Raw genomic sequence first — 24477 nt, forward strand, 5'->3', positions numbered from 1 at the left:
TACATTTTAATTACCGGTCGTGGGCGCTGAATAGAGTACGAAAAGAACCAGAAGTTCAGAGTTCAAGACAGGTTTGAAACAGATCTAGAATGGGCGTGCGAAGCGAACGAAACAAACAACGTCTCGATACTGAACTAACTATGAGCAGTCGGCAGTGTAAATGCAAGTAGCGGCCACGCGAAGAAGGACGAGTCCAGCCGAGCGAGACGTGACCGAGACAGACGGGAACGGGACCGAGGTTGGAACGAGACCGGTCGACCTGCTGTTCGGGAACGAGACCGACCGTTTCCCGTTCCCGGGAACTACAAGTATAAAGCTGCGACTGAAGTGAACTGTGAAAGACCGTTCCTTAGAATTCGTTCCTCGCTCTTTTCGTTCATCTGGGTGAACCGTTCCTTTGGACCCGTTAGTTCGCGAACGACCCATCCCTAGTTTCAACTGTTCTTGGTGCCCATATTACTTTGATTCTCTCAGAATGGCTCTTTTTCTGCTCGTCCGTCCAATCTGTTCAGGTCTCTGGTTTTTGTGACAGGCCAACTTTTCAGTCATGAGTTTTCTGACGAAAAATTTTTCTTTCTTGTATATATGAGTTATTCCTGCCTCGTTCAGGTCTTCTTTTACTGCACCGATCTCTTTCACTGTTTCATTTACTGCTGATTTCATACAAATCCACAGTCCGTCTAGTTAACTTGGTTGGTTACATTCTTTTAATATGGTTATAGCCTTCAGTTTTTTTCATTCCCGAATAAATGTTGGTAAACTTCCCAGTTTCTTTATTTGCTCTGAGTCAGTACGTTCCTTCTTCAGTATAATTTGTACATGAAATTTTTCTGATTCCTCGTCTTTCGCTCCTTTTGGTTTCTGTTTAAAATGTTTCAGTCTCACAAAGACACTCCAGTTTTATGACTATGCTGTAGTGTCTCAGTTTCGCATATTTTGAGATGAATTTTAAGTGTATGACTTTTGTAACCCTTAAAGCTGCTTCCATTTTGTGACGACGAGCTTCCTAATCAGTCTCTTCCAGGGAAGTTTCCAGAATGGTTTCACCCATATATATGGAAAGATAGAGACACAGAGAAAGGGGGGCAGGAAGATAAGCTGCCAAACAATAGCACTAAAAAGGGTAAATACATTAAGACAGTCTGAACTTTTCATTTTTTAATTAATGAACGGTTTTATTCGATGAGGAATTCTCGTTCTTGTGATGACATGTAAAGATGGAAGCTTGCTCTTCCGTAATCCGTCACTTATAATTTGATCCGATTTTAATGTGGTTGGACAGAAATATTCTCTTAGATTTTTAGATTACAGTCGCGATCCCGTTTTCGTCTACCTATGGATAAAATTAGACGTTAGGAGAATTTTCGATTTCCTCTACTTATTCTGGCTTCTCACATAACAGTTTTGTATTTTACTCTAATACTTTCAGATGGTGCCTCTCGTGTTAGTGGCTTGTAATGTAACTTCAGTATTTATTCACTGGTACACAAAACAGGTCCTAACGCTGTTGCAGAGGCAGCGGAAAAAGCATGCGAAGTTCAGAAGAACGCGAAATCCCGAAGATTGGCTAAAATTTACAGACGCGCGAAATTTGGCACGGACTTCAATGCGAGATGCCTTTAATAGGTTCCAGAACGAAACATTGTCTCGAAATTTGGTAGAAAATCCGAAGAAATTCTGGTCGTATGTAAAGTACACAAGTGGCAAGACGCAGTCAATACCTTCGCTGCGCAGTGCCGATGGTACTGTTACCGACGACTGTGCAGCTAAAGCGGAGTTATTGAACGCAGTTTTCCGAAATTCCTTCACCAGGGAAGACGAATGGAATATTCCAGAATTTGAAACACGAACAGCTGCTAGCATGAGTTTCTTAGATGTAGATACCTTAGGGGTTGCGAAGCAGCTCAAATCGCTTGATACGGGCAAGTCTTCAGGTCCAGATTGTATACCGATTAGATTCCTTTCAGATTACGCTGATACAATAGCTCCCTACTTAGCAATCATATACAACCGCTCGCTCACCGATAGATCTGTACCTACAGATTGGAAAATTGCGCAGGTCGCACCAGTGTTTAAGAAGGGTAGTAGGAGTAATCCATCGAACTACAGACCTATATCATTGACGTCGGTTTGCAGTAGGGTTTTGTAGCTTATACTGTATTCAAACATTATGAATCACCTCGAAGGGAACGATCTATTGATACGTAATCAGCATGGCTTGAGAAAACATCTTTCTTGTGCAACGCAGCTAGCTCTTTATTCGCACGAAGTAATGACCGCTATCGACAGGGGATCTCAAGTTGATTCCGTATGTCTAGATTTCCGGAAAGCTTTTGACACCGTTCCTTACAAGCGATTTCTAATCAAGCTGCCGGCCTATGGGGTATCGTCTCAGTTGTGCGACTGGATTCGAGATTTCCTGTCAGGAAGGTCGCAGTTCATAATAATAGACGGCAAATCATCGAGTAAAACTGAAGTGATATTAGGTGTTCCCCAGGGAAGCGTCCTGGGACCTCTGCTGTTCCTGATCTATATAAATGACCTGGGTGACAATCTGAGCAGTTCTCTTAGGTTGTTCGCAGATGATGTTGTAATTTTCCGTCTAGTAAGATCATACGAAGACCAGTATCAATTGCAAAGCGATTTAGAAAAGATTGCTGTATGGTGTGGCAGGTGACAGTTGAAGCTAAATAACGAAAAGTGTGAGGCGATCCACATGAGTTCCAAAAGAAATCCGTTGGAATTCGATTACTCGATAAATAGTGCAATTCTCAAGGCTGTCAATTCAACTAAATACCTGGGTGTTAAAATTACGAACAACTTCAGTTGGAAAGACCACATAGATAATATTGTGGGGAAGGCGAGCCAAAGGTTGCGTTTCATTTGCAGGACACTTAGAAGATGCAACAAGTCCGCTAAAGAGACAGCTTACACTACACTCGTTCGTCCTCTGTTAGAATGTTGCTGCACGGTGTGGGATCCTTACCAGGTGGGATTGACGGAGGACATCGAAAGGGTGCAAAAAAGAGCAGCTCGTTTTGTATTATCCCGTAATAGGGGAGAGAGTGTGGCAGATATGATACACGAGTTGGGATGGAAGTCATTAAAGCAAAGACGTTTTTCGTCGCGGCGAGATCTATTTACGAAATTTCAGTCACCAACTTTCTTTTCCGAATGCGAAAATATTTTGTTGAGCCCAACCTACATAGGTAGGAATGATCATCAAAATAAAATAAGAGAAATCAGAGCTCGAACAGAAAGGTTTAGGTGTTCGTTTTCCCCGCGCGCTGTTCGGGAGTGGAATGGTAGAGAGATAGTATGATTGTGGTTCGATGAACCCTCTGCCAAGCACTTAAATGTGAATTGCAGAGTAATCATGCAGATGTAGATGTAGATGTAGATGTCTTGTTCTGGGATGCTAGAATGCGATGCAATCAAAATGAGAAATGCTACCAATAGAACAGTCTGCTCATTAGTGGAGTTAGTGCGAGTGGAAAATCGCTACTTGTAGCTCCAGTTTCAGCAAGCGTCTGAATTAGACAGTTTTCGTAAAGAGCGAACTCCACAATGTGGTGATAGCGTGCACATAATTTGAATATGTTTTCCGTTTTTGCTTCTCTTGGAAGACGATGGGGGAAAAGGCAGAAACCGGAAAGCTGCTGAAGTGATATTCAAATACCTAAATTATATTGCCTTGGCTTATAGGCGTGTTGCTGTCTACAACTCATATCGGCAAGTCCAACTAGTGATTTCAATCAATTTAAATGTTGATTGTGATTACATGGTGATAATGGATTTTATTGTTGGTTTCCCTATGCCATAGAACAGCGTTCGTGTCTGCAGTCAAGGCAGAATCTGGCAGCGGATATGACAGCTCAAGCCACTGTATGAATCGGAAATATTTCAGGGAAATCGGAAATGTTTTTCGGTAGGCTGGAACTTAGAAATTCGTCCACTCTACGTCAGTCAGTTTTCAAAGTAATGGCAAAATGGAGAACACATTTCGAGGTAAGTACTTCGATTTCGTTAGTATTAAGCCGTCAAAGGAGCACAAAAGGGATTTTAGGCGGAAAGAAAATTATTTACGAATCAAGATACTCGCACATGACATTGTACACGAGAACAGAAACTGAACAACATTGACAATGTGTTCTATCGCACGATGCTTCAGTCCACACCCTTTGAAACACATGTTGGAACAAGGTTCTCTATTAATTTTCTTTTATCTTCTTCCTTTAAAGCTATTACTGTACAATATAGATGATCAGCATCACTCTCCTACAGGACCAAGAGAAACGAGTGTCACAGGAATGCAACGAGCTATCAGTCACCTGTCTTACTAGCTTCTGCGAAACTGTTCGAAATTTATTTTCCCAGCCTTCACTTGTTCAGCAGTTGACACAACTGAAAACTTAACTGTCACATTACACATTCTATAACATTCATGGTACCTCATGAAAGTCTTAATGAGCTCAATCCACAGTTGAGAGGAATAAACAGAAATAAGATCAAGAAATAATCTGCAACTTCCATATACATTTTGATGATTTAGTGTATGGGGAATGCGTGTCTATCAAATTTCATGTCTGTACGTTCCAAAATTCTTACTAAAAGTCCGCTACTAAAGGTAAATTAATCGAAAGATCATAGTTCAACTTAACAGTAGCGAATATGTTCAATGTAGTTTAAATCCAAGACAAAGGTTGTTTGCATTCTCGCCTGTCTGCAGATAAAAGTGATCACCGAAAGCCGGCGACCAATCAGCGCCTACCTTGGGATACCATATGCCATCCCTCCGGTCGGAGAGCTTCGATTTGCGGTAAGTTTTATACTGTACAAATGATGGTTTCCCTGCCTGTAGCAGCAGACTTGGGAAAAAATTGTAATATTTGATTGGATTCTTGAAGATATTGTCTCGCTCTGCCACAACCCATCATAGACGTTGAGACTACTGTTAAATAGTAAAGTTCAATGTTTTTATACCCTACTGGACAGAAAGAAATGCAGCACACTGAGTGAGTGATCAAATGACAGCCATATTAATGCTATAAAATGTGCAGTCACATTATTGTAAAAATTTACTTCATGTGACGTCAACGTCATGAAACATGTATGTCATGTGATGATGTACGTACCAGGACTAACACAATGTCTACATTTCTAACACTGCTTTCGTGGGAGCTCTCATCACTGTTTTTCGTGCCTGAAAAAATGTACATATATAATATTTGGCCGGTAGGAGAATGAGAGCTGGTGGCTTGCATTGTTCGATCGACAGGATGTGCACCGACATGTCAGCTGTCTCGTGGAATAAGAATAAGTGATACTGCTGATGTTGATCCATCTGTCAGATAAGTCCCAAAAGTCCGAAGGTTTTCTTGGTGCTATTTGAGCGGATCAGACGATATGCTGCCACACGTTTCGCCTCTCTTCGTTTATTTCTCTGCGTATGTACGCATTTGTGGTTCGGGGGCACAGTCGGTAGGAGTCAGACCACCTACATAACTACATAAACGTCCGAGTTTCGATTGTGATTTCTTTGTTTTTATTTTCTGTCACTTATCTCGTCTTTTGTCGGCCTCCGGAGATGAGTGTTCAACGTGCTTGACTTCCGCGTGGAGCACTCGGGTCCAATTCCCGGTACTGCCAGCGATTTTTCCTTGATGGGAGGACTGGAACGGCATTCAGTCTCGTTTTCCCAACTGAGGAGCTACGTGACGAGAAGTAGCAGCTCCCAGCTCTGCAAAGCTGACCACAGTCACGAGAGTGTGAGCAGACCTCACGCACCTGCACTCTGCATTCAGTTGACGACTCTGTTGAGGATGACACGGCGGTCGGTCGGTCCCGAATGGCCCTTCTAAGCCAGAGCGCCTTAGCTTTACACCTGTATTTCTTCTTTCACCTATGGCAATGGTTTGTTAACGTGAAAAATGCGAAGCTGCCCAGTGGATCAGCGTATATATGAAACTGAACATCTCCCCATAAATAACTGGGTAAGGCAGATCAAAGGCTGTATGAAGGCCAGGGCGTACCACTTCCAATACAGCCGTGCCTAGTAAAGCATTGTGATACTGAAACCAACCTTTGAGTTGTGGACAATTTTAATTTACTTCTAGTCCATAGTAATAAGGACACCACATTAAACTGTACAAGCACCTACCGTAGTCTGCCACACGATATAGGAACATAACTAACATATCCACCCCCCCCCCCCCCATGAACCATGGACCTTGCCGTTGGTAGGGAGGCTTGCGTGCCTCAGCGATACAGATAGCCGTACCGTAGGTGCAACCACAACGGAGGGGTATCTGTTGAGAGGCCAGACAAACGTGTGGTTCCTGAAGAGGGGCAGCAGCCTTTTCAGTAGTTGCAATGGCAACAGTCTGGATGATTGACTGATCTGGCCTTGTAACACTAACCAAAACGGCCTTGCTGTGGTAGTACTGCGAACGGCTGAAAGCAAGGGGAAACTACAGCCGTAATTTTTCCCGAGGGCATGCAGCTTTACTGTATGGTTAAATGATGATGGCGTCCTCTTGGGTAAAATATTCCGGAGGTAAAATAGTCCCCCATTCGGGGAAGGTTGTATACTTGGAAGAATCCTGGAGATACTAGAAGGTGTCAGATAGATTATATAATGGTAAGACAGAGATTTAAGAACCAGGTTTTAAATTGTAAGACATTTCCAGGGGCAGATGTGGATTCGGACCACAATCCATTGGTTATGTATGACCTGTAGATTAAAACTGAAGAAACTGCAAAAAGGTGGGAATTTAAGGAGATGGGACCTGGATAAACTGATTAAACCAGAGGTTGTACAGAGTTTCGGGGAGAGCATAAGGGAACAATTGGCAGGAATGGGGGAAAGAAATACAGTAGAAGAAGAATGGGTAGCTTTGAGGGATGAAGTAGTGAAGGCAGCAGAGGATCAAGTAGGTAAAAAGACGAGGGCTAGTAGAAACCCTTGGGTGACAGAAGAAATACTGAATTTAATTGATGAAAGGAGAAAATATAAAAATGCAGTAAATGAAGCAGGCAAAAAGGAATACAAACGTCTCAAAAATGAGACAGACAGGAAGTGCAAAATGGGTAAGCAGGCATGGCTACAGGACAAATGTAAGGACGTAGAGGCTTATCTCACTAGGGGTAAGATAGATACAGCCTACAGGAAAATTAAAGAGATCTTCAGAGAAAAGAGAACCACTTGTATGAATATCAAAAGCTTTGATGGAAACCCAGTTCTAAGCAAAGAAGGGAAAGCAGAAAGGTGGAAGGAGTATGTAGAGGGTCTATTCAAGGGCGATGTACTTGAGGACAATATTATGGAAATGGAAGAGGATGTAGATGAAGATGAAATGGGAGATATAATACTGCGTGAAGAGTTTGACAGAGCACTGAAAGACCTGAGTCGAAACAAGGCCCCGGGAGTAGACAACATTCCATTAGAACTACTGACAGCCTTGGGAGAGCCAGTCCTGACGAAACTCTACCACCTGGTGAGCAAGATGTATGAAACAGGCGAAATACCCTCAGACTTCAAGAAGAATATAATAATTCCAATCCCAGAGAAAGCAGGTGTTGACAAATTTGAAAATTACCGAACTATCAGTTTAATAAGTCACGGCTGCAAAATACTAATGCGGATTCTTTACAGACGAATGGAAAAACTAGTAGAAGCCGACCTCGGGGAAGATCAGGTTGGATTCCGTAGAAATGTTGGAACACGTGAGGCAATACTGACCCTACGACTTATGTTAGAAGCTTGATTAAGGAAAGGCAAACCTACGTTTCTAGCATTTGTAGACTTAGAGAAAGTTTTGACAGTGTTGACTGGAATACGCTATTTCAAATTCTGAAGGGGGCAGGGGTAAAATACAGGGAGCGAAAGGCTATTTACAATTTGTACAGAAACCAGATGGCAGTTATAAGAGTCGAGGGACATGAAAGGGAAGCATTGATTGGGAAGGGAGTGAGACAGGGTTGTAGTCTCTTCCCGATGTTATTCAATCTGTATATTGGGCAAGCAGTGAAGGAAACAAAAGAAAAATTCGGAGCAGGTATTCAAATCCATGGAGAAGAAATAAAAACTTTGAGGTTCGCCGATGACATTGTAATTCTGTCAGAGACAGCAAAGGACTTGGAAGAGCAGTTGAATGGAATGGATAGTGTCTTGAAAGGAGGGTATAAGATGAACATCAATAAAAGCAAAATGAGGATAATGGAATGTAGTCGAATTCAATTGGGTGATGCTGAGGGAATTAGATTAGGAAATGAGACACTTAAAGTAGCAAAGGAGTTTTGCTATTTGGGGAGCAAAATAACTGATGATGGTCGAAGTAGAGAGGATATAAAATGTAGACTGGCAATGGCAAGGAAAGCGTTTCTGAAGAAGAGAAATTTGTTAACATCGAGTATAGATTTAAGTGTCCTGAAGTCTCTTCTGAAAGTATTTGTATGGAGTGTAGCCACGTATGGAAGTGAAACATGGACGATAAATAGTTTGGACAAGAAGAGAATAGAAGCTTTGAAATGTGGTGCTACAGAAGAATGCTGAAGATTAGATGGGTAGATCACATAACTAATGAGGAAGTATTGAATAGGATTGGGGAGAAGAGAAGTTTGAGGCACAACTTGACTAGAAGAAGGGATCGGTTGGTAGGACATGTGTTGAGGCATCAAGGGATCACCAATTTAGTATTGGAGGGCAGCGTGGAGGGTAAAAATCGTAGAGGGAGACCAAGAGATGAATACACTAAGCAGTTTCAGAAGGATGTAGGTTGCAGTAGGTACTGGGAGATGAAGGAGCTTGCACAGGATAGAGTAGCATGGAGAGCTGCATCAAACCAGTCTCAGGACTGAAGACCACAACAAGAACAACCTAACATATCATTAATGGTATGTAGATAAGCAATTTCGAAGTATTACGTGTTGATTATTAACAAGAAAAGAAGCAGTGTGGGATTTTTGATACGCCCCAAAAGGCTTTAACATTGAACGTGGTCTTGATTTTGAAATCTGTTGTAGAGCCTTTATTCAAATATGGTAGCACGTCACTGTATTCTTTTGATTTCTTTAGATATGGTCATTTAGTGCGAACAGTATCTAACAGCGGATCGTACTAGACATCGACAAGAAATTTCTTTAAATGTCAACATTTTTGGTTAGGCTTAACCGTTAGTGTTATTGGTATCGGATGAGACAACAAGTTTACTGTTACCAGCAATTGTTATTTCTTTCCAGAACGCGTTTCGAAGGTTCAACTCATCATCATGAAATGGGTTTATGTGGATTAATATCACATTTACGCGCTGCTTTTACGTATGAAGAATGAATTGATTGTTGGTGTTAATAAGGATCCCCCTCCTTTACCTCCTCTGTATTACTGCAGACGACGTGTCACTGAGCACATTTGTTCTGTGGATGCTGTACACGTGAGGCGCCTAGTTGTTTCCACTGCACTGTGTGGAATACGAAGGTTCTGTTATAGTTCACTAACCTGCTGTCTTCAAGTTGATGTCCCCAGCGCAGAAAACAGCACGCAGGTCGTAGGTTCTGTATCTTGAGGCTGAAACTGACTTTTAACGAGGTTCTGTTCTGAAATAATGTATCACTTCTTTGAGATGCCACTCGCGTATTTTAATATAGCCACACGAGAACACTACATGATCTTAATACAACACCTTCTGATACAGCAAAGTACATGATCAAACACAATTTTTACGAAAATGTATCTTTACACTATTTGTGGCACGTGTCTGTGCCTCATGACTACCGGAGTGAATCTTTTAATACTGAATACTGGCAAACACATCCTACAACAGACAGAATGTCTGTTCTTCTCGACTGTCTAATCCAGAGTGACGAACAGGAACTTAAATAAAAATTGGAAACACATCCTACGACAGACAACATGTCTGTTCTTCTCGACTGCCTAATCCAGATTGACGAACAGCCCGAAACACTTCGCGCGCCATACCAGAAAAGGCGTGACCCGAACGCTTCCGAAGTGCTTCGTCTGCAATCTCGTCAATCTTTTGTTTTCGATTTAAATTGTTTTTAACAATTATAAAATGACTGATTGATAGTCAGAATCTGAAGTAATGTGTGGCACTGCCTCCAATGGTCACAGGATCTTTTCCCTGTCGTGATACATCACATACAGCAACTCATTTTGTAAACACTGTGGGAAAAAGATCCTTATTCCATCAGTGTTTACAAAGAGTGATGGTGTACGTCATGTATGACGACAGGGAAAGGAGCCTATGATCAATGCAGGCAATGCCACAGATTATTTCAGAGTCGTATTACGGCACTGACATGTGATGTTATTCCACATAAATCCGTCTCATGATGTAGATTTATACGTTCGAAACGCATTGTGGAAGTAGATAAATAGTGAATGCTAACAGTAAACTCGTTGTTTCAGTCGAAGAAATCTGTGATATTCCCAGAACTCACCGGCTGACTTCCTTCAACAGGTGGGATCGGAAATAAATGCCAGTGAAGTTCTAGTGTGTATAAAAGAGTTCAGTACAGGGTGAGATGGTGTTGCAGCCACCGACACCGCACGCCGGCTGGAACGGCACTCTGTTGGCTGGCCGCTACGGGCCCCCCTGTCCGCAGCTGCCGGCGCCCGGACCACCGCTCGCGCCCTACAGTGAGGACTGCCTCACCCTCAACGTCTGGGTACCAGAAGTGAGTAACATAAATTCCGTATTTTGTATGCAATTTGCACAATCAGTGCCACTGGGATGTAAAGTGTCTGCAAACATTTTTTGCCTATGACTGCAGCGAAGGTCGCCGTTGCTCCAATTATGCCGTCAATCTCCGCGTTACTTGTTATCTGGATAAGAGATTTAAAAACTATTTAGATTACATTATCATCTTACTAATTATAGCAGGCGCCTCTCTCTCTCTCTCTCTCTCTCTCTCTCTCTCTCTACCTTCCTCCTCATCCTTCTCCCCTCCTCTCTCTCCCTCTCCTCTCTGTGAGACAACAAACTGTAATATACGCAGTGCAGCACCCAGAAAGGGAGGAGGAAACCAAATGAAACTTCCCAGGTTGAGAATGTACGTGACTTTATTTCAGAGTTTACAATCTCAAGTCAAATTTGCCAAGAATTTGGTAGTATGAGCCCACATACCAGTACTACGTTCGCTCCCTCTGGCCTGGATGCATGCACTGATTTGTTTGGGAATGCTACCATGAAGCCACTGTGTCCTTTCCTGAGACTGATCCACAACTGTTGTAACTGGTCCTTGATACCCTGGATGCTGGTACTTGACAGAGCTGATGTCTGAGCTAGCTACCACATGTTGTATTGGGGACAAATCTAGAGAGATCTCACTGGCCACGGCAGAACCTCAACATCAAGCAGACGGTTCATAGAGATATGTGCCATGTGTGGACGAGCGTTGTGCTGTTGAAAAATGGCGTCACGGAACTGTCGCATAATAGGTAACACATGAGGACAAACGATGACACATAATGTTGCGGAGAGTCGATTACTTGTTCCCAGATGGCAGTCCCGGATGGTTAGGGGTTACGATGCACTTGGTGCGCAATAAGGCGATCCACCGTTGTGGCAGTGAAACGTAGTCGACCCTAACCTGGACGACTAGTATGCCCGCCCTCACGTTCCAGTGAAGTCCGACAAAGGGGCACTGCCATATACAAATGCTTCACAAAGCTGGATATTCCACGATTCAACCTGCCGGCCACATGGAGACCCACCATGAGGCTCCTTTCAAAAGCTGTCAGGTAGTGATAACGTTTCTCACTCAACATCTGCACTGTTCACACGCCATACATACCATGCCGGGCCCAGTAGCTACTCGTATACTAACACGAAAAACACTGATGCATTCTGAATTTCAAATGAAACATCTTTCAGTCATCTAGTTTCCAAACTTATTTTATTTGGCTGCCAGTCTCGATGATTTACTACGACATCTTCAGGCCCCTGACCGACGTACGTGTAGAAAGAGTCCACCTCTGTTTTAGTCAAAACAGGGCCAGCAGTCCTGTTTGTTTTAGCGATCACTTCAACCATCATCTACTAATACCAGTATTGTTGGCCCCTGTTTTGACCAGAACCGGGGTGAAATCTTCCCATACATCGATCAGGGGCCTGAAGATGTTGTAGTAAATCGCCGGAACTGGTAGCCAAATAAAATAAGTTTGGAAACTAGACGACTGAAAGGTGTTTCATTTGACATCCCGTACCGAACAGACGAGTCTCGCAACCATCTTGGTTGGACATACAGAGATTAATGCATTCTAGTGGCTGTTCTACCTGTCACAGAAAATTTGCAGCTCTAATCATTTATGCAGGGTGATCATTGGTAAAACCGACAAATTGCAGAGACGGATTTCTATTACGGTGCAAACGACCAAAAAAGGCTTGAAATGTTGTGTGATGTGGCTGGTGTCTGTGAGGATACGTGTTTTGGCATAGCTGTGCTGCCTTCCTACCGTGTCCATCTGCTTGGCCGTACTCAAACACCATCTCGTCTTTTTCCCAGCATGAATACCGGACCATTCTGCTGCGTATAGTACGCTGTGTCCATCACACAGCTTGCAACACACAAGGAACACAAGGCACGTCGGCAGAGGAACTGTCACTTGTCAGAGCAATCTATCATGGCAACGATGCATTTCTGAACACACATTCATAGTGCGATGTCCCATCCAGTGTATCCTAATATGGAAACGTATTCGCCTATAACTGAACAGACTCGTAAATATTTGAGGGCGGAAACTCGCTTGTAGTAAGTAATCGGCATTCACTTTATTGATCTCTCTCTAGAATGCAGAGATTGTATCTTACCACATAAATAGAATTCTGATTAAAGGAACTGACAAATTAACATTATTAAAAACACTGAAGAGGAGGGCATAAATATTAATGGGCAATACTTCCGACTGTACATCCCCTACCTTGTGGCGGCCATTCACAACAGATGCCCCACTACTACCGCTATCCTCTCCCCTAACACACCAACTGTTTGTAGATAGGCTTCAGCCTTCCGTCTATACCTCGCCTACCTTGTAGTGGCCGTTCACAACAGATCCCGCACTACTACCATTATTCTCTCCCCTAACACACCATCTGTTTGTGGACAGGCTTCAGCCCTCCAACTGTACCTCCCCTGCCTTGTTGCGGCTGTTCACAACGGATCCCCCACTACTACAGTTATCCTCTCCTCTAACACACCATCTGTTTATCCATAGGCTTCAGCTTCCAACTGTACTTCCCCTATCTTGTGGTGCCCATTCGCAATGGATCCCTCACTACTACTGTTATCCTCTCCCCTAATACACAATCTGTTTGTGAATAGGCTTCAGCCTCCAAAATGTACGTCCCGTACTTTGTGGTGGCCGTTCATAACTGATCACTCACTACTACCATTATACTCTCCCCTAAAACACCATCTGTTTGTGGATAGGCTTCAGCCTTCCAAATGTACCTCCCCAACCTTGTGGTGGCCGTTCGAAACGGATCCCCCACTACTACCATTGTACTCTCCCCTACCAGGCCATCTGCTCAGGGTGGGCCAAGTTTTATTGTGTGCACTCTAAGAGAACTCTGCCAACTGGTGCAGCTCTGAGAAGCCCACTGGCAAATGCCAGATAAATAATTGTTGTAGCTTCTGTGTGCAGTGGGATGGCATTTAAGTAAAAAGTTCTGTACTTATGTTAAAAAATGCGAAAATTATTTTATGTGCGAGTATCTTGATTCGTATATAAGTCTCAATAAATTAAGGTGAAACGCTTCTGACAAAACATAAATTGCATTTATAGAGTTGCAGATACACTGAAGAGCCCAAACTTTATGACCACTGCCCACTGCGACCTTGGATGTTGCATGGTGGCGTTGCGGGCATGTGACACAATAACAAAAGTATCTAAAAGGAGTAGACACAGACGGGGGATCGCCCTAATGAAGATGTGGACCGCAAATGGGGAAATCCATTGAAAAAAATGTTCAAATGTGTTTGAAATCTTATGGGACTTAACTGCTAAGGTCATCAGTCCCTAAGATTATATACTACTTAACCTAAATTATCCTAAGGACAAACACACACACTCATGCCCGAGGGAGAACTCGAACCTTCGCCGGGACCAGACGCACAGTCCAAAATCCATTGATATAAGCGATTTTTACAAAGGGCAGATTATTATTACGCAGAGTCTGTGCACGAGTATCGGGTAAACGGTGAAGCTCGCCGAGTATTGACATGTTACTGTCATGAACATCTATGGGAAGAAGCAGAAGGACAGTGGTACTACCACTAGGCGCTAAATAGTTGGACATCCACGACCCCTCACAGAAGATGGGATTTGGAGGTTTATCTGGTCTGTAAAGTAGGATGGATGGTGATCTGTGGCATCTCTACCGAAAGAGCACAGTGCTGGTGCAAGCACAAGTTTTTCGGGGCACATCATTAATCATACGTTGTTGAACAAGGAGCTCCGCAGCAGACCAACCCTACGTGTTCACAAGTCGACCCAATAACATGGTCAGTTACGATTTCAGTGGGCATTGGATCATCGGGATTCTATCGTCGATCTATGGATCACATTTCTGCTACACTAGGTCGATGGTCGTCTCCACAAACGCGGTCATCGAGGTGAACGGCGGATCGAAAAGTGCAGCGCCCCATGGATGCAGGCTGGTAGGAGCACTATTATGCTATGGAACACATTTTCCTGCCCTTGCACGGGACTCCCGAAGGCAATGTCACCTTTGAGCAGTTTGATTTTCCGTGCCTCGGAGTCAGAACCGTACTACAGTCGTTTCAGGAGCATTATAGTGAACTCACGTTGGTGTCTTGGCGGCCAAATTAGGCTGATCTAAATCCTATGGAACCCGTCAAGGACGCTATTGGTCGCAATCACCACGTACACAAATCAGCGGCCCGTTATTATGCGAATTACACTACTGACCATTAAAATTGCTACACCACAGACGTGCTATAGACTTGTAATTTAACCGACAGGAAGAAGATGCTGTGATATGCAAATGATTAGCTTGCAGAGTATTCACACAAGGTTGGCGCCGGTGGCGACACCTACAACGTGCTGACACGAGGAAAATTTCCAACCGATTTCTCATACACAAACAGCAGCTGACCGCCGTTGCCTGGTGAAACGTTGTTGTGATGCCTCGTGTAAGGAGAAGAAATGCGTACCAATACAATTCTGATTTAGATAAAGGTCGGATTGTAGCCTATCGCGATTGCGGTTTATCGTATCGCGACATTGCTGCTCGCGTTGGTCGAGATCCAATGACTGTTAGCAGAATATGGAATCGGTGGGTTCAGGAGGGTAATACGGAACACCGTGCTGGATCCCAATGGCCTCGTATCACTAGCAGTTGAGATGACAGGCGTCTTATCCGTATGGCTATAACGGATCGTGCAGCCATGTCTCGATCCCTGAGTCAACAGATGGGGACGTTTGCAAGACAACAACCATCTGCACGAACAGTTCGACGACGTTTGCAGCAGCATGGACTATCAGCTCGGAGACCATGGCTGCGGTTACCCTTGACGCTGCATCACAGACAGGAGCGCCTGCGATGGTATACTCAACGACAAACCTGGGTGCACGAATGGCAAAACGTCATTTTTTCGGATGAATCCAGGTTCTGTTTACAGCATCATGATGGTCGCATCCGTGTTTGGTTACATCGCGGTGAAAGCACATTGGAAGCGTATATTCGTCATCGCCATACTGACGTATCATCTGGCGTGATGGTATGGGGTGCCATTGGTTACAAGTCTCGGTCACCTCTTGTTCGCACTGACGGCACTTTGAACAGTGGACGTTACATTTCAGATGTGTTACGATCCGTGGCTCTACCCTTCATTCGATCCCAGCGAAACCCTACATTTCAGCAAGATAATGCACGACCGCATGTTGCAGGTCCTGTACGGGCCTTTCTGGATACAGAAAATGTTCGACTGCTGCCCTGGCCAGCACATTCTCCATACCCCTCACCAATTGTAAACGTCTGGTCAATGGTGGCCAAGCAACTGGCTCGTCACAATACGCCAGTCACTACTCTTGATGAACTGTGGTATCGTGTTTCAGCTGCATAGCCACCTGTGCCTGTACACGCCATCCGAGCTCTGTTTCACTCAATGCCCAGGCGTATCAAGGTCGTTATTACGGCCAGAGGTGGTTGTTCTGGGTACTGAATTCTCAGGATCTAGGCACCCAAATTGCGTGAAAATGTAATCACTGTCAGTTCTAATATAATATATTTGTCCAATGAATACCCGTTTATCATCTGCATTTCTTCTTGGTGCAGCAATTTTAATGCTCAGTAGTGAACGTGACCCGTGCGTAGGCATCTAATGCCACATACGTCCAGAATAATCAGTGATGTATTTCGTTCCAAAGAGAGACAGAAAAGCTATTAAGCAGGTGATCATAATGTTTTGGCTCCTCAGTGCAGATACGAGCACCCTCAATGCTTATTGATGATTACGCATGTCTGACAGATGACGGAGTGTGAGCATGTGCGGTGTATGGTTTGTTCGCAGAGGACGTGGCAGCGGCTGCCGGTGCTGGTGCTCCTGGAGGGGGAGGGCTTCGTGAGCGGCTCGCCGTCGAGGCTGCCGGCGCACGACCTGGCCGTCGAGGACCTCATCGTCGTCTCTGTTTCCTACCGCCTCAATGTCTTCGGTATCTATCACTCGGCCTCTAATACAATCACTCGTTATATAATATACGTCAAAGTGTTCGGCTACTCATTTCATAAGACAAACGTAACAGAAAATATTACAAATTACACTGCCTGACAAAAAGAAGTGAAGCATCCAGAAGAGGAGGAGAAAAGGAAACGAAACGTCACTGATTGAGAGGGCAAGTGATGATATTGTTACACAGCAAAAGGTGTAATTAGATGAATGACACACAAACTTCATTTAACAAAGGTTTATTCAGCACTTGCCCATACAAGAGCACAGAGTGAACTGCCTCCGGCAAGAACACATACGGTATACCGGGTGATCAAAAAGTAAGTATAAATTTGAAAACTGAATAAATCACGGAGTAATGTAGATAGAGAGGTACAAATTGACACACATGGTTGGAATGACATGGGGTTTTTATTAGAACCAAAAAAATACAAAACTTCAAAAAATGTCCGACAGATGGCGCTTCATCTGATCAGAATAGCAATAATTAGCATAACAAAATAAGACAAAGCAAAGATGATGTTCTTTACAGGAAATGCTCAATATGTCCGCCATCATTCCTCAACAATAGCTGTAGTCGAGAAATAATGTTGTGAACAGCACTGTAAAGCATGTTCGGAGTTATGGTGAGGCTTTGACGTCGGATGTTGTCTTTCAGCATCCTTAGAGATGTCGGTCGATCACGATACACTTGCGAGTTCAGGTAACCCCAAAGGCAATAATCGCACGGACTGAGGTCTGGGGACCTGGGAGGCCAAGCATGACGAAAGTGGCAGCTGAGCACAGGATCATCACTAAACGACGTGCGCAAGAGATCTTTCACGCGTCTAGCAATATGGGGTGGTTCTAATAAAATCCCATGTCATTCGACGTATGTGTGTCAATTTTTACCTCTCTGTCTACATTATTCCGTGGTTTATTAAGTTTTCTAATTTATACTGACTTTTTGATCACCCGGTATATACAGTTACAGAACATTCCAGTACAATGGTTCTTGACATTTGTGGATACTTCTAGACTCTACTCGAACCGAATATAGGAATTAAAATTTTGCAGATCAGGTGAGTTTAGAACTCACGACCCTCCATGCAAAAGTCCAGTATCATAACCACTGCACCACGGTGACGGTACTACTCACGGTCTTCTGCGACAATATTTTAGGGATTACTGAACAGATTCAGACTTACAAGAACTTAGAAGTATGAGCCCACTTATCAGTATAACGTTGTGCCCCATCTGGATTGGATGCATGCACTTATTCGACTGGGAAGCGTGTTTTAAAGCCGTTGTACTCAGCAAAATAGTGGACGGCTGATGTAACTGGTCCTTGATATTCTAGATCAGTGGTGAAGAAGAATTCGGCTCACGAACCCTGCCCTGGCACGAGTGCCATAGTGCTCGACTTGGCTGCCACATTCCCACCACCGCCACGCTACACTGTCTGACCGCAAGGAGGGGGGAGACGAGTAAACTGCAAAAAAACCGTACTTGAATGGCAGTGTAGTCGCACTGCATACGACTTGGTTTTATATTTCACATAGGCCACAGAGAAAATGAATTTACATTATAACTGCTTTACAAACTTATAAGGTCCAAAGTAGCGCCTGAGGAGCTTCCCAGAGAGATCAACCATCCGAACAGGAGTGACGGTCCAGACGAAGACACCAGGCTGGTAGACAACAGGGTGACTCGCGTCATACCTTCACCGATCGTTTTCTTGAGCCTGCAGCGTTAGGAGTCGAGCTAACTTGGTTCAAATGGCTCTGAGCACTATGGTACTTAACATCTGTGGACATCAGTCCCCTAGAACTTAGAACTACTTAAACCTAACTATCCTAAGGACATCACACACATCCATGCCCGAGGCAGGATTAGAACCTGCGACCGTAGCGGTCACGCGGTTCCAGACTGAAGCGCCTAGAACCGCACGGCCACACCGGCCGGCTCGAGCTAACTGCCGAGCTTCCTCAGCTCTGGTTAACACCTGGTCGATTTAGTCGCTGTCCACGTCATCAGGATGTAACGGAAACACAGTGTCCATCGACGTAGTCGCCTCACGCCCATGCACCAGGAAAAATCGCGTAAATCCCGTGGTGTCTTGTTTGACGGTGTTGTAGGCAAACGTCACGAAAGGTAGCACTTGATCCCAGTTGCTATGCTCAACATTAACGAACATTGATAGTATGTAGGCCAAGGTCTTATTAAGGCTTTCAGTAAGCCCGTTAGTTTGCGGATGGAGGCAGTCGTCATGTGATGAGTAATGTTGCACCGATGGTTTATCTCTGTCACAAGATTCAATTGTAAAACTTTCCCTCGATCCGTAATTAACGACCTTGGGGCACCGTGTTTTAATACAATGTCTTCCACGATGAATTTGTCTACCTCGAATGCTTCGGCTGTTTTCACGGCTTTTGTAATGGCAAAGCGTGTCAGATAATCAGTGCAAACAATAACCCATGTATTGCCACTAGCAGACGATGGAAATCGTCGAAGGATGTCAATCCCCACACGCTGGAAAGTCGTTTCGGTTGCTGGAATTGGTATGAGTTGGCCAGGTGGTTTCTGAGGAACTGTCTTTTTCCTCTGGCACTCTCGACAGTGCGACACATAGTGACAGGCTCTCCTAAATAAACCTGGCCAGAAAAATCTCGTATGGCTTAATAAATTCTAAATGTCCGGCCTCAGGTGTGTCATTTCTGTAGAACATCTAAGCACATATGTTTAGGAATCACTGGTAGCCACCTCTTTCCAAACGGATCAAATTTTTTCTTGCAAAGTAATAATAATGAGCGTATGGCATTGGTGGCCGGGAGACCCCTCGCGGTGCGGTTCGTCCGCCGCTCCACAAGTTCTTTACCGCCACTACGCCGACTTGTGAGTGAATGAGGATGAAAGACACACAACACTCAGTCATCTCAAGGCAGAGAAAATCACCGACCCCGCCGGGAATCGAACCCGGGACCCCGCGCGCGGGAAGTGAGAACGCTACCGCAAGACCACGAGCCGCGGACTCTTGCAAAGTAATCCTTTAACTACCATAAAATGTCCTTTCACATCCTCTGACCGATTTAAGGCAAGCATAATTTGAGATATCTTGGCGTCCATCTTCTTCTCAGCAGACAGATCCTGGAGTGCAGCGAGACAGTCACTGTCTTCATCAAAGTCTTGATGGTCTTGCACAGGGTTTCTTGAAAGACAGTCGGCATCTTGGTGTTTTCCTCCACTTTTGTCCTCTATGGTAATGTCATACTCCTGAAGATGTAGTGCCCACCTGGCAAGTCGTCCTGTTGGATCCTTAAGACCCTTAAGACCTGTCAACCAACAAAGTGAATGATGGTCTGTAACAACTGTGAATGGCCTTCCATAGAGATACTGTCGAAATTTGCACATGCCCCAGATCACAGCAAAACATTCTTTTTCTGTATTTGCGTAGTTTCTCTCGGGTTTTGTAAGTTTCCTAGAAGCATAAGCTATAACCTTCTCTTTCCCATCCGAAATTTGCACCAGAACAGCATCGATCCCATACCCACTGGCATCTGTGTGTAGTTCTGTAGGTGCTCTCTCACCATACAGACCAAGTACACGGTCAGTCGTCAGAGCTTTTCGCAGCACATCGAAACAAGCTTGTTGAGCACCACTCCAGATAAATTTAGCATTGGCTTTTAACAACTCTTGGAGTGGCCTGGTTTTGATACAAAAGTCTTTGATAAAACGACGAAAATGAGAACATAATCCGAGGAAGCTTCACACATCGCTAATACTTTTAGGAATAGGAAGTTCCTTTATCGATCTCACCTTTTCTGAGTCTGACCACACACCTTCGTTTGACACAAGGTTTTCCAAGTATTTTGATTTCTTTTGCTCTTTCTTGGATTAAGTTTCAGTCCGCCTTGTTGGAGACACTTAAGAACGGAGCTCAGTCTTTTTACTCGTCCATCACGTCTCTGAGAACACTATAATGTCATCTAAATAACAAAGACACATCGTCCACTTCAGGTGACAGATGATTGTCCATCATTCGTTCAAAAGTTGCTGGTGCATTACACATACCAAACGGCATTACCTTAAACTCATACAGGCCCTCAGGGATGATGAAAGCAGTTTTCTCACTATCAGTCTCATCTACTTCGATTTGCCAGTATGGTTGAGAAAAACTTAGCCTCCTTCAGACAATCGTCAGGTCGTGGAAGGGGGTAAACGTCCTTTTTATTTGTCTTGTTAAGCTTCCTGTAATCAACACAAAAGCCCCAACTGCCATCCTTCTTCCTGACGAGAACCACTGGTGACTACCATAGGCTCTGCGAAGGCTGACTGATGTCATTTTTCATCAGTTCCTCTACCTCGTCACGAATTATTCGACGTTCCGTTGCTGACACTCGGTATGCTCTCTGGCTTACTGGTTGATGGTCTCCAGTGCTAATCCGGTGCTTCACCGTCGATTTGCCTAATTTTCTCTTCACCTTGTAACACTCCGATTTTATGTATCCCGCTCGATCGGGATCTGAATAGCAGCCCAGATAAATATTAATTAATGTGACCGTGTACCTAATGGGGCTGGCAATCGGATTTGACTGCTACGGAGTTGCTACATTCCATTTTGTCCTTCTCAAATGCTGTAATAATGAAATGTCTGGTGACAAGAAGAACGCCAACACAGCTTCACTAATCAAGACCTATATTCGTCTCTAAAACACAAGAAAAAGGAGACAGCCACTGCCTTCGTCATACATAATTAATTACGGCTAATCTCAGCACAGGCCTCTTCGTTATTCATAATCGTCACACGCTAAATACAATCACTGCAATCCAACACTGCAATCCAACACTGCAATCCAAATGATGCCGGCGCGGTAGACGCGAAACCAAATAAATATCGTCACAAAAATATCACTGAATCACTCTCGTAATTATACTTTTTCACTTTCCCGTATTATTCTAACACAAAGGGGTTAAACCGCGGCGATGGCCACTCCCTTTGTCGGTAAGCCTTGTATCACAGCAACCGGTCTCCACACGGCTCGGCCCGCAACCTGGGAACTGACTTCAACTCTACACTCGCTCTCGCAACCCGACACTATCGATTGTTTGCCCTGTCGACCTGTGCCGAGTGCAAACTTATAGCAAGGGCCTACGGACCCCTTACAACCTGTGGATTGAAGCATTCAGAGAACTTTTCTTCTGATGTTCCTTAGTGAGATCTGGTAATAGTCGAGCTAGAAGACTTTGTCTCGTAGTGATAGCGCCAATTTTGCCCATAGACTCGGCATGGTAGGTTTCTATGACGCTCAGCTGTTCGGCAATTAACGGCTCAGCGTTTGCTATGCACATACGTCTTGGAAGGATCTGCGGCTCCAGGCGACAGTTAACTATCCACAGTTTACCGAAACCGTTCTTAAACGAGACGACAGAGGCTGGGATGAACAAGTTATTCTTCAGTGGTACGCTTCCCTTACATTCCACTGCAAGATCCATGGGTTGATGCATGGCATGACGCATGACAGTTACCTTTCTAGCGCTGACTGCAGGAATGATCACTTCATACAGCACACATAGTCTCCACACACACGAATGCGCACCTTCCCGTCCACAGCATCTCATCTCGTCTAGCATAATCTTCGAGCGACCACAATCAATAATTGTCTCAGAAGCTTTCAGAAAGTCCCATCCGAGAATGTCGGCATGACTACACTATTGTAAGACGATGAATTCTAAGGGCTGTGTATGGCCACTTACACCCCACGAATTACACATCTTCCTGTAGGTTTTACACATTTTCTATTAGCCACTTTCAGCAGAGATGTTTTGTTGTCGACGAATACCGTTTTCTGCAACTGGCAATGGTACTTCTTCGAAATGACTGAATATGATGCTCCAGAGTCCACAAGAGCTTGGGCTGGTCGGACGTCCATGAGGATATCAACGTAGTTTCCCATCGTTTTTGTAGTGATCAACGGCGGAGGATTTTTATCTTCGGCGGCCACACCTCCAAGGAAGGTCGCACCCTTTAGTTTTCCAGGTTGCGGCGGCTAGTTGATCGGTTGGAGCTTCTAAACGGCGATGGAGACCTTCATAGGCGTGTTGGGGAGCGTCCTCTCCAACGGCTAGCATGCGGCGATGGTGACCTACGTCGTCCTGCATCCACATCTTCTTGTTCATTTTCGTCGTCCTGGAGTTGGCGTCGGCTAAGATCGCTCTGCTGTCTTCTGGCGCGGAGGTCATCAAATATCCGCCACCTTTCTCGACAACAGCGCACCACATATCCCGGTGACCGCGGTGGAAAATACTGGTTGGTTATCCTGGGTCCTCCAGACGTCAGTCTTCATTGGTGCCCAAACAGGTTCCTCATGCGACGTTGTAGGAACGTAACTTCTCCTGAGTCTCGACTTATCACCGTCTTAAAGGGAAATGAATAACGAGAGATTGGGTTCAAAGTCTGTTCTACTTCCGCCATTATGACCTCTTGAAGCGTCTAGGCTTTTTGCTCGCCATTTAATCCAAGTGCCTTCTGAACTTCCTCTCTCACTATCTGACGAAATCAGATTGTGAAATCAGTTCCTTCCTCCCTCACAGACATCGATACGACGTTTGGACGCCGTTCAAACTTCTTCCTTGTAATGCTTTTTTGATGCATTGTCTCGATACACTGGCACCATTTTATGAAGTCGTCTGCTGTCGAAATCTCCTTCAGGAGTAGGGCTTGATACATGTCCTCAGCAACACCCATCATGAGATGTGCAACCGTATCTTCCTCCTTCATTCTAGGATCCACTATTTTACACAGCTCCAAGACGTCTTGAACGTAGTATGCTGTAGTTTCTCCTGGACGCTGTGCTCTGCACTTCATTTTATCTTCAGCCTTGCACTTCTGTCGTTGCGTAGTTCGGCCTGGAATACTTCCCAGCTTGTGAACTTCTCCTCGTTGTTCTCATAACATTGCTTAGCAGTGCCCTCCAAGTAGAAAAATACGTTAGCCAAACAGACAGTGTCATCCCATTTGTTAAATTCGGCTATACGCTCATATACCTTCAGCCACATGTTTGGATCTTGGCCATTGTCACCAGAGAACCCGGAAGGATGTCTCATGTGGTAGCACACAGTTGCTGCCATCGTAACGTCCTCGTCTTCTTCTGTCTCCGATAGATTGCGACCTGCTGAATACAGCTCGAACTCTGGTTTCTCGCTACGTGAACGGCAGCTCTGTCGTGGCCTGATGGGAGCCACTGTGTCGTCGATAATGCGCGCTATCACAAGTCCCAATACCCAATGTCTCCACCAGAATAGTGTCACGTAGAAGAAGGTGTAATTAAATGACTAACGAACACTAACTTCACTTAACGAAGGTTTATTCAGCACTTGCACATACAAGAGCGCGGAGCGAACTGCCTCCGGCCAGAACACGTACAGTATATATACAGCTACAGAACATGCCAGTACAATGATTCTTGAGATTTGTGGATACTTCTAGAATGTACTCGAACCGAATATAGAAATTAAAGTTTTACAGTTCAGGTGAGTTTAGAACTCACGACCCTCCAGAAACAGTCTAGTATCATAACCACTACACCACGGTGACTGTGCTAGTCAGCGTCTTCTGCGACAATATTTCAGCGATTACGGAACAGATTTAAACTTACAAGAACTTAGAAGTATGAGCCCACTTATCAGTATAACGTTGTGCCCCATCTGGATGCACTTATTCGACTGGGAAGCATGTTTTAAAGCCGTTGTACTCAGCAAAATAGTGGGCGGCTGATGTAACTGGTCCTT

General features: G+C 44.5%; 1 protein-coding gene across 1 annotated transcript in view; it reads left to right on the forward strand.

Annotated features, from left to right (window-relative positions):
* LOC126237188 (carboxylesterase 4A-like) overlaps positions 1-24477 on the forward strand; it is a 329130-nt gene that overhangs the window by 137792 nt on the left and 166861 nt on the right. Inside the window, exons 3-5 of the mRNA XM_049947068.1 lie at positions 4730-4819; positions 10555-10695; positions 16555-16696. Of these exons, the coding sequence (XP_049803025.1) occupies positions 4730-4819; positions 10555-10695; positions 16555-16696 (373 nt within the window). The remainder of the gene's footprint in view (positions 1-4729; positions 4820-10554; positions 10696-16554; positions 16697-24477) is intronic.

The sequence above is a fragment of the Schistocerca nitens genome, chromosome 1, assembly GCF_023898315.1.
Source record: "Schistocerca nitens isolate TAMUIC-IGC-003100 chromosome 1, iqSchNite1.1, whole genome shotgun sequence".
Classification (NCBI taxonomy): Eukaryota; Metazoa; Arthropoda; class Insecta; order Orthoptera; family Acrididae; genus Schistocerca; species Schistocerca nitens.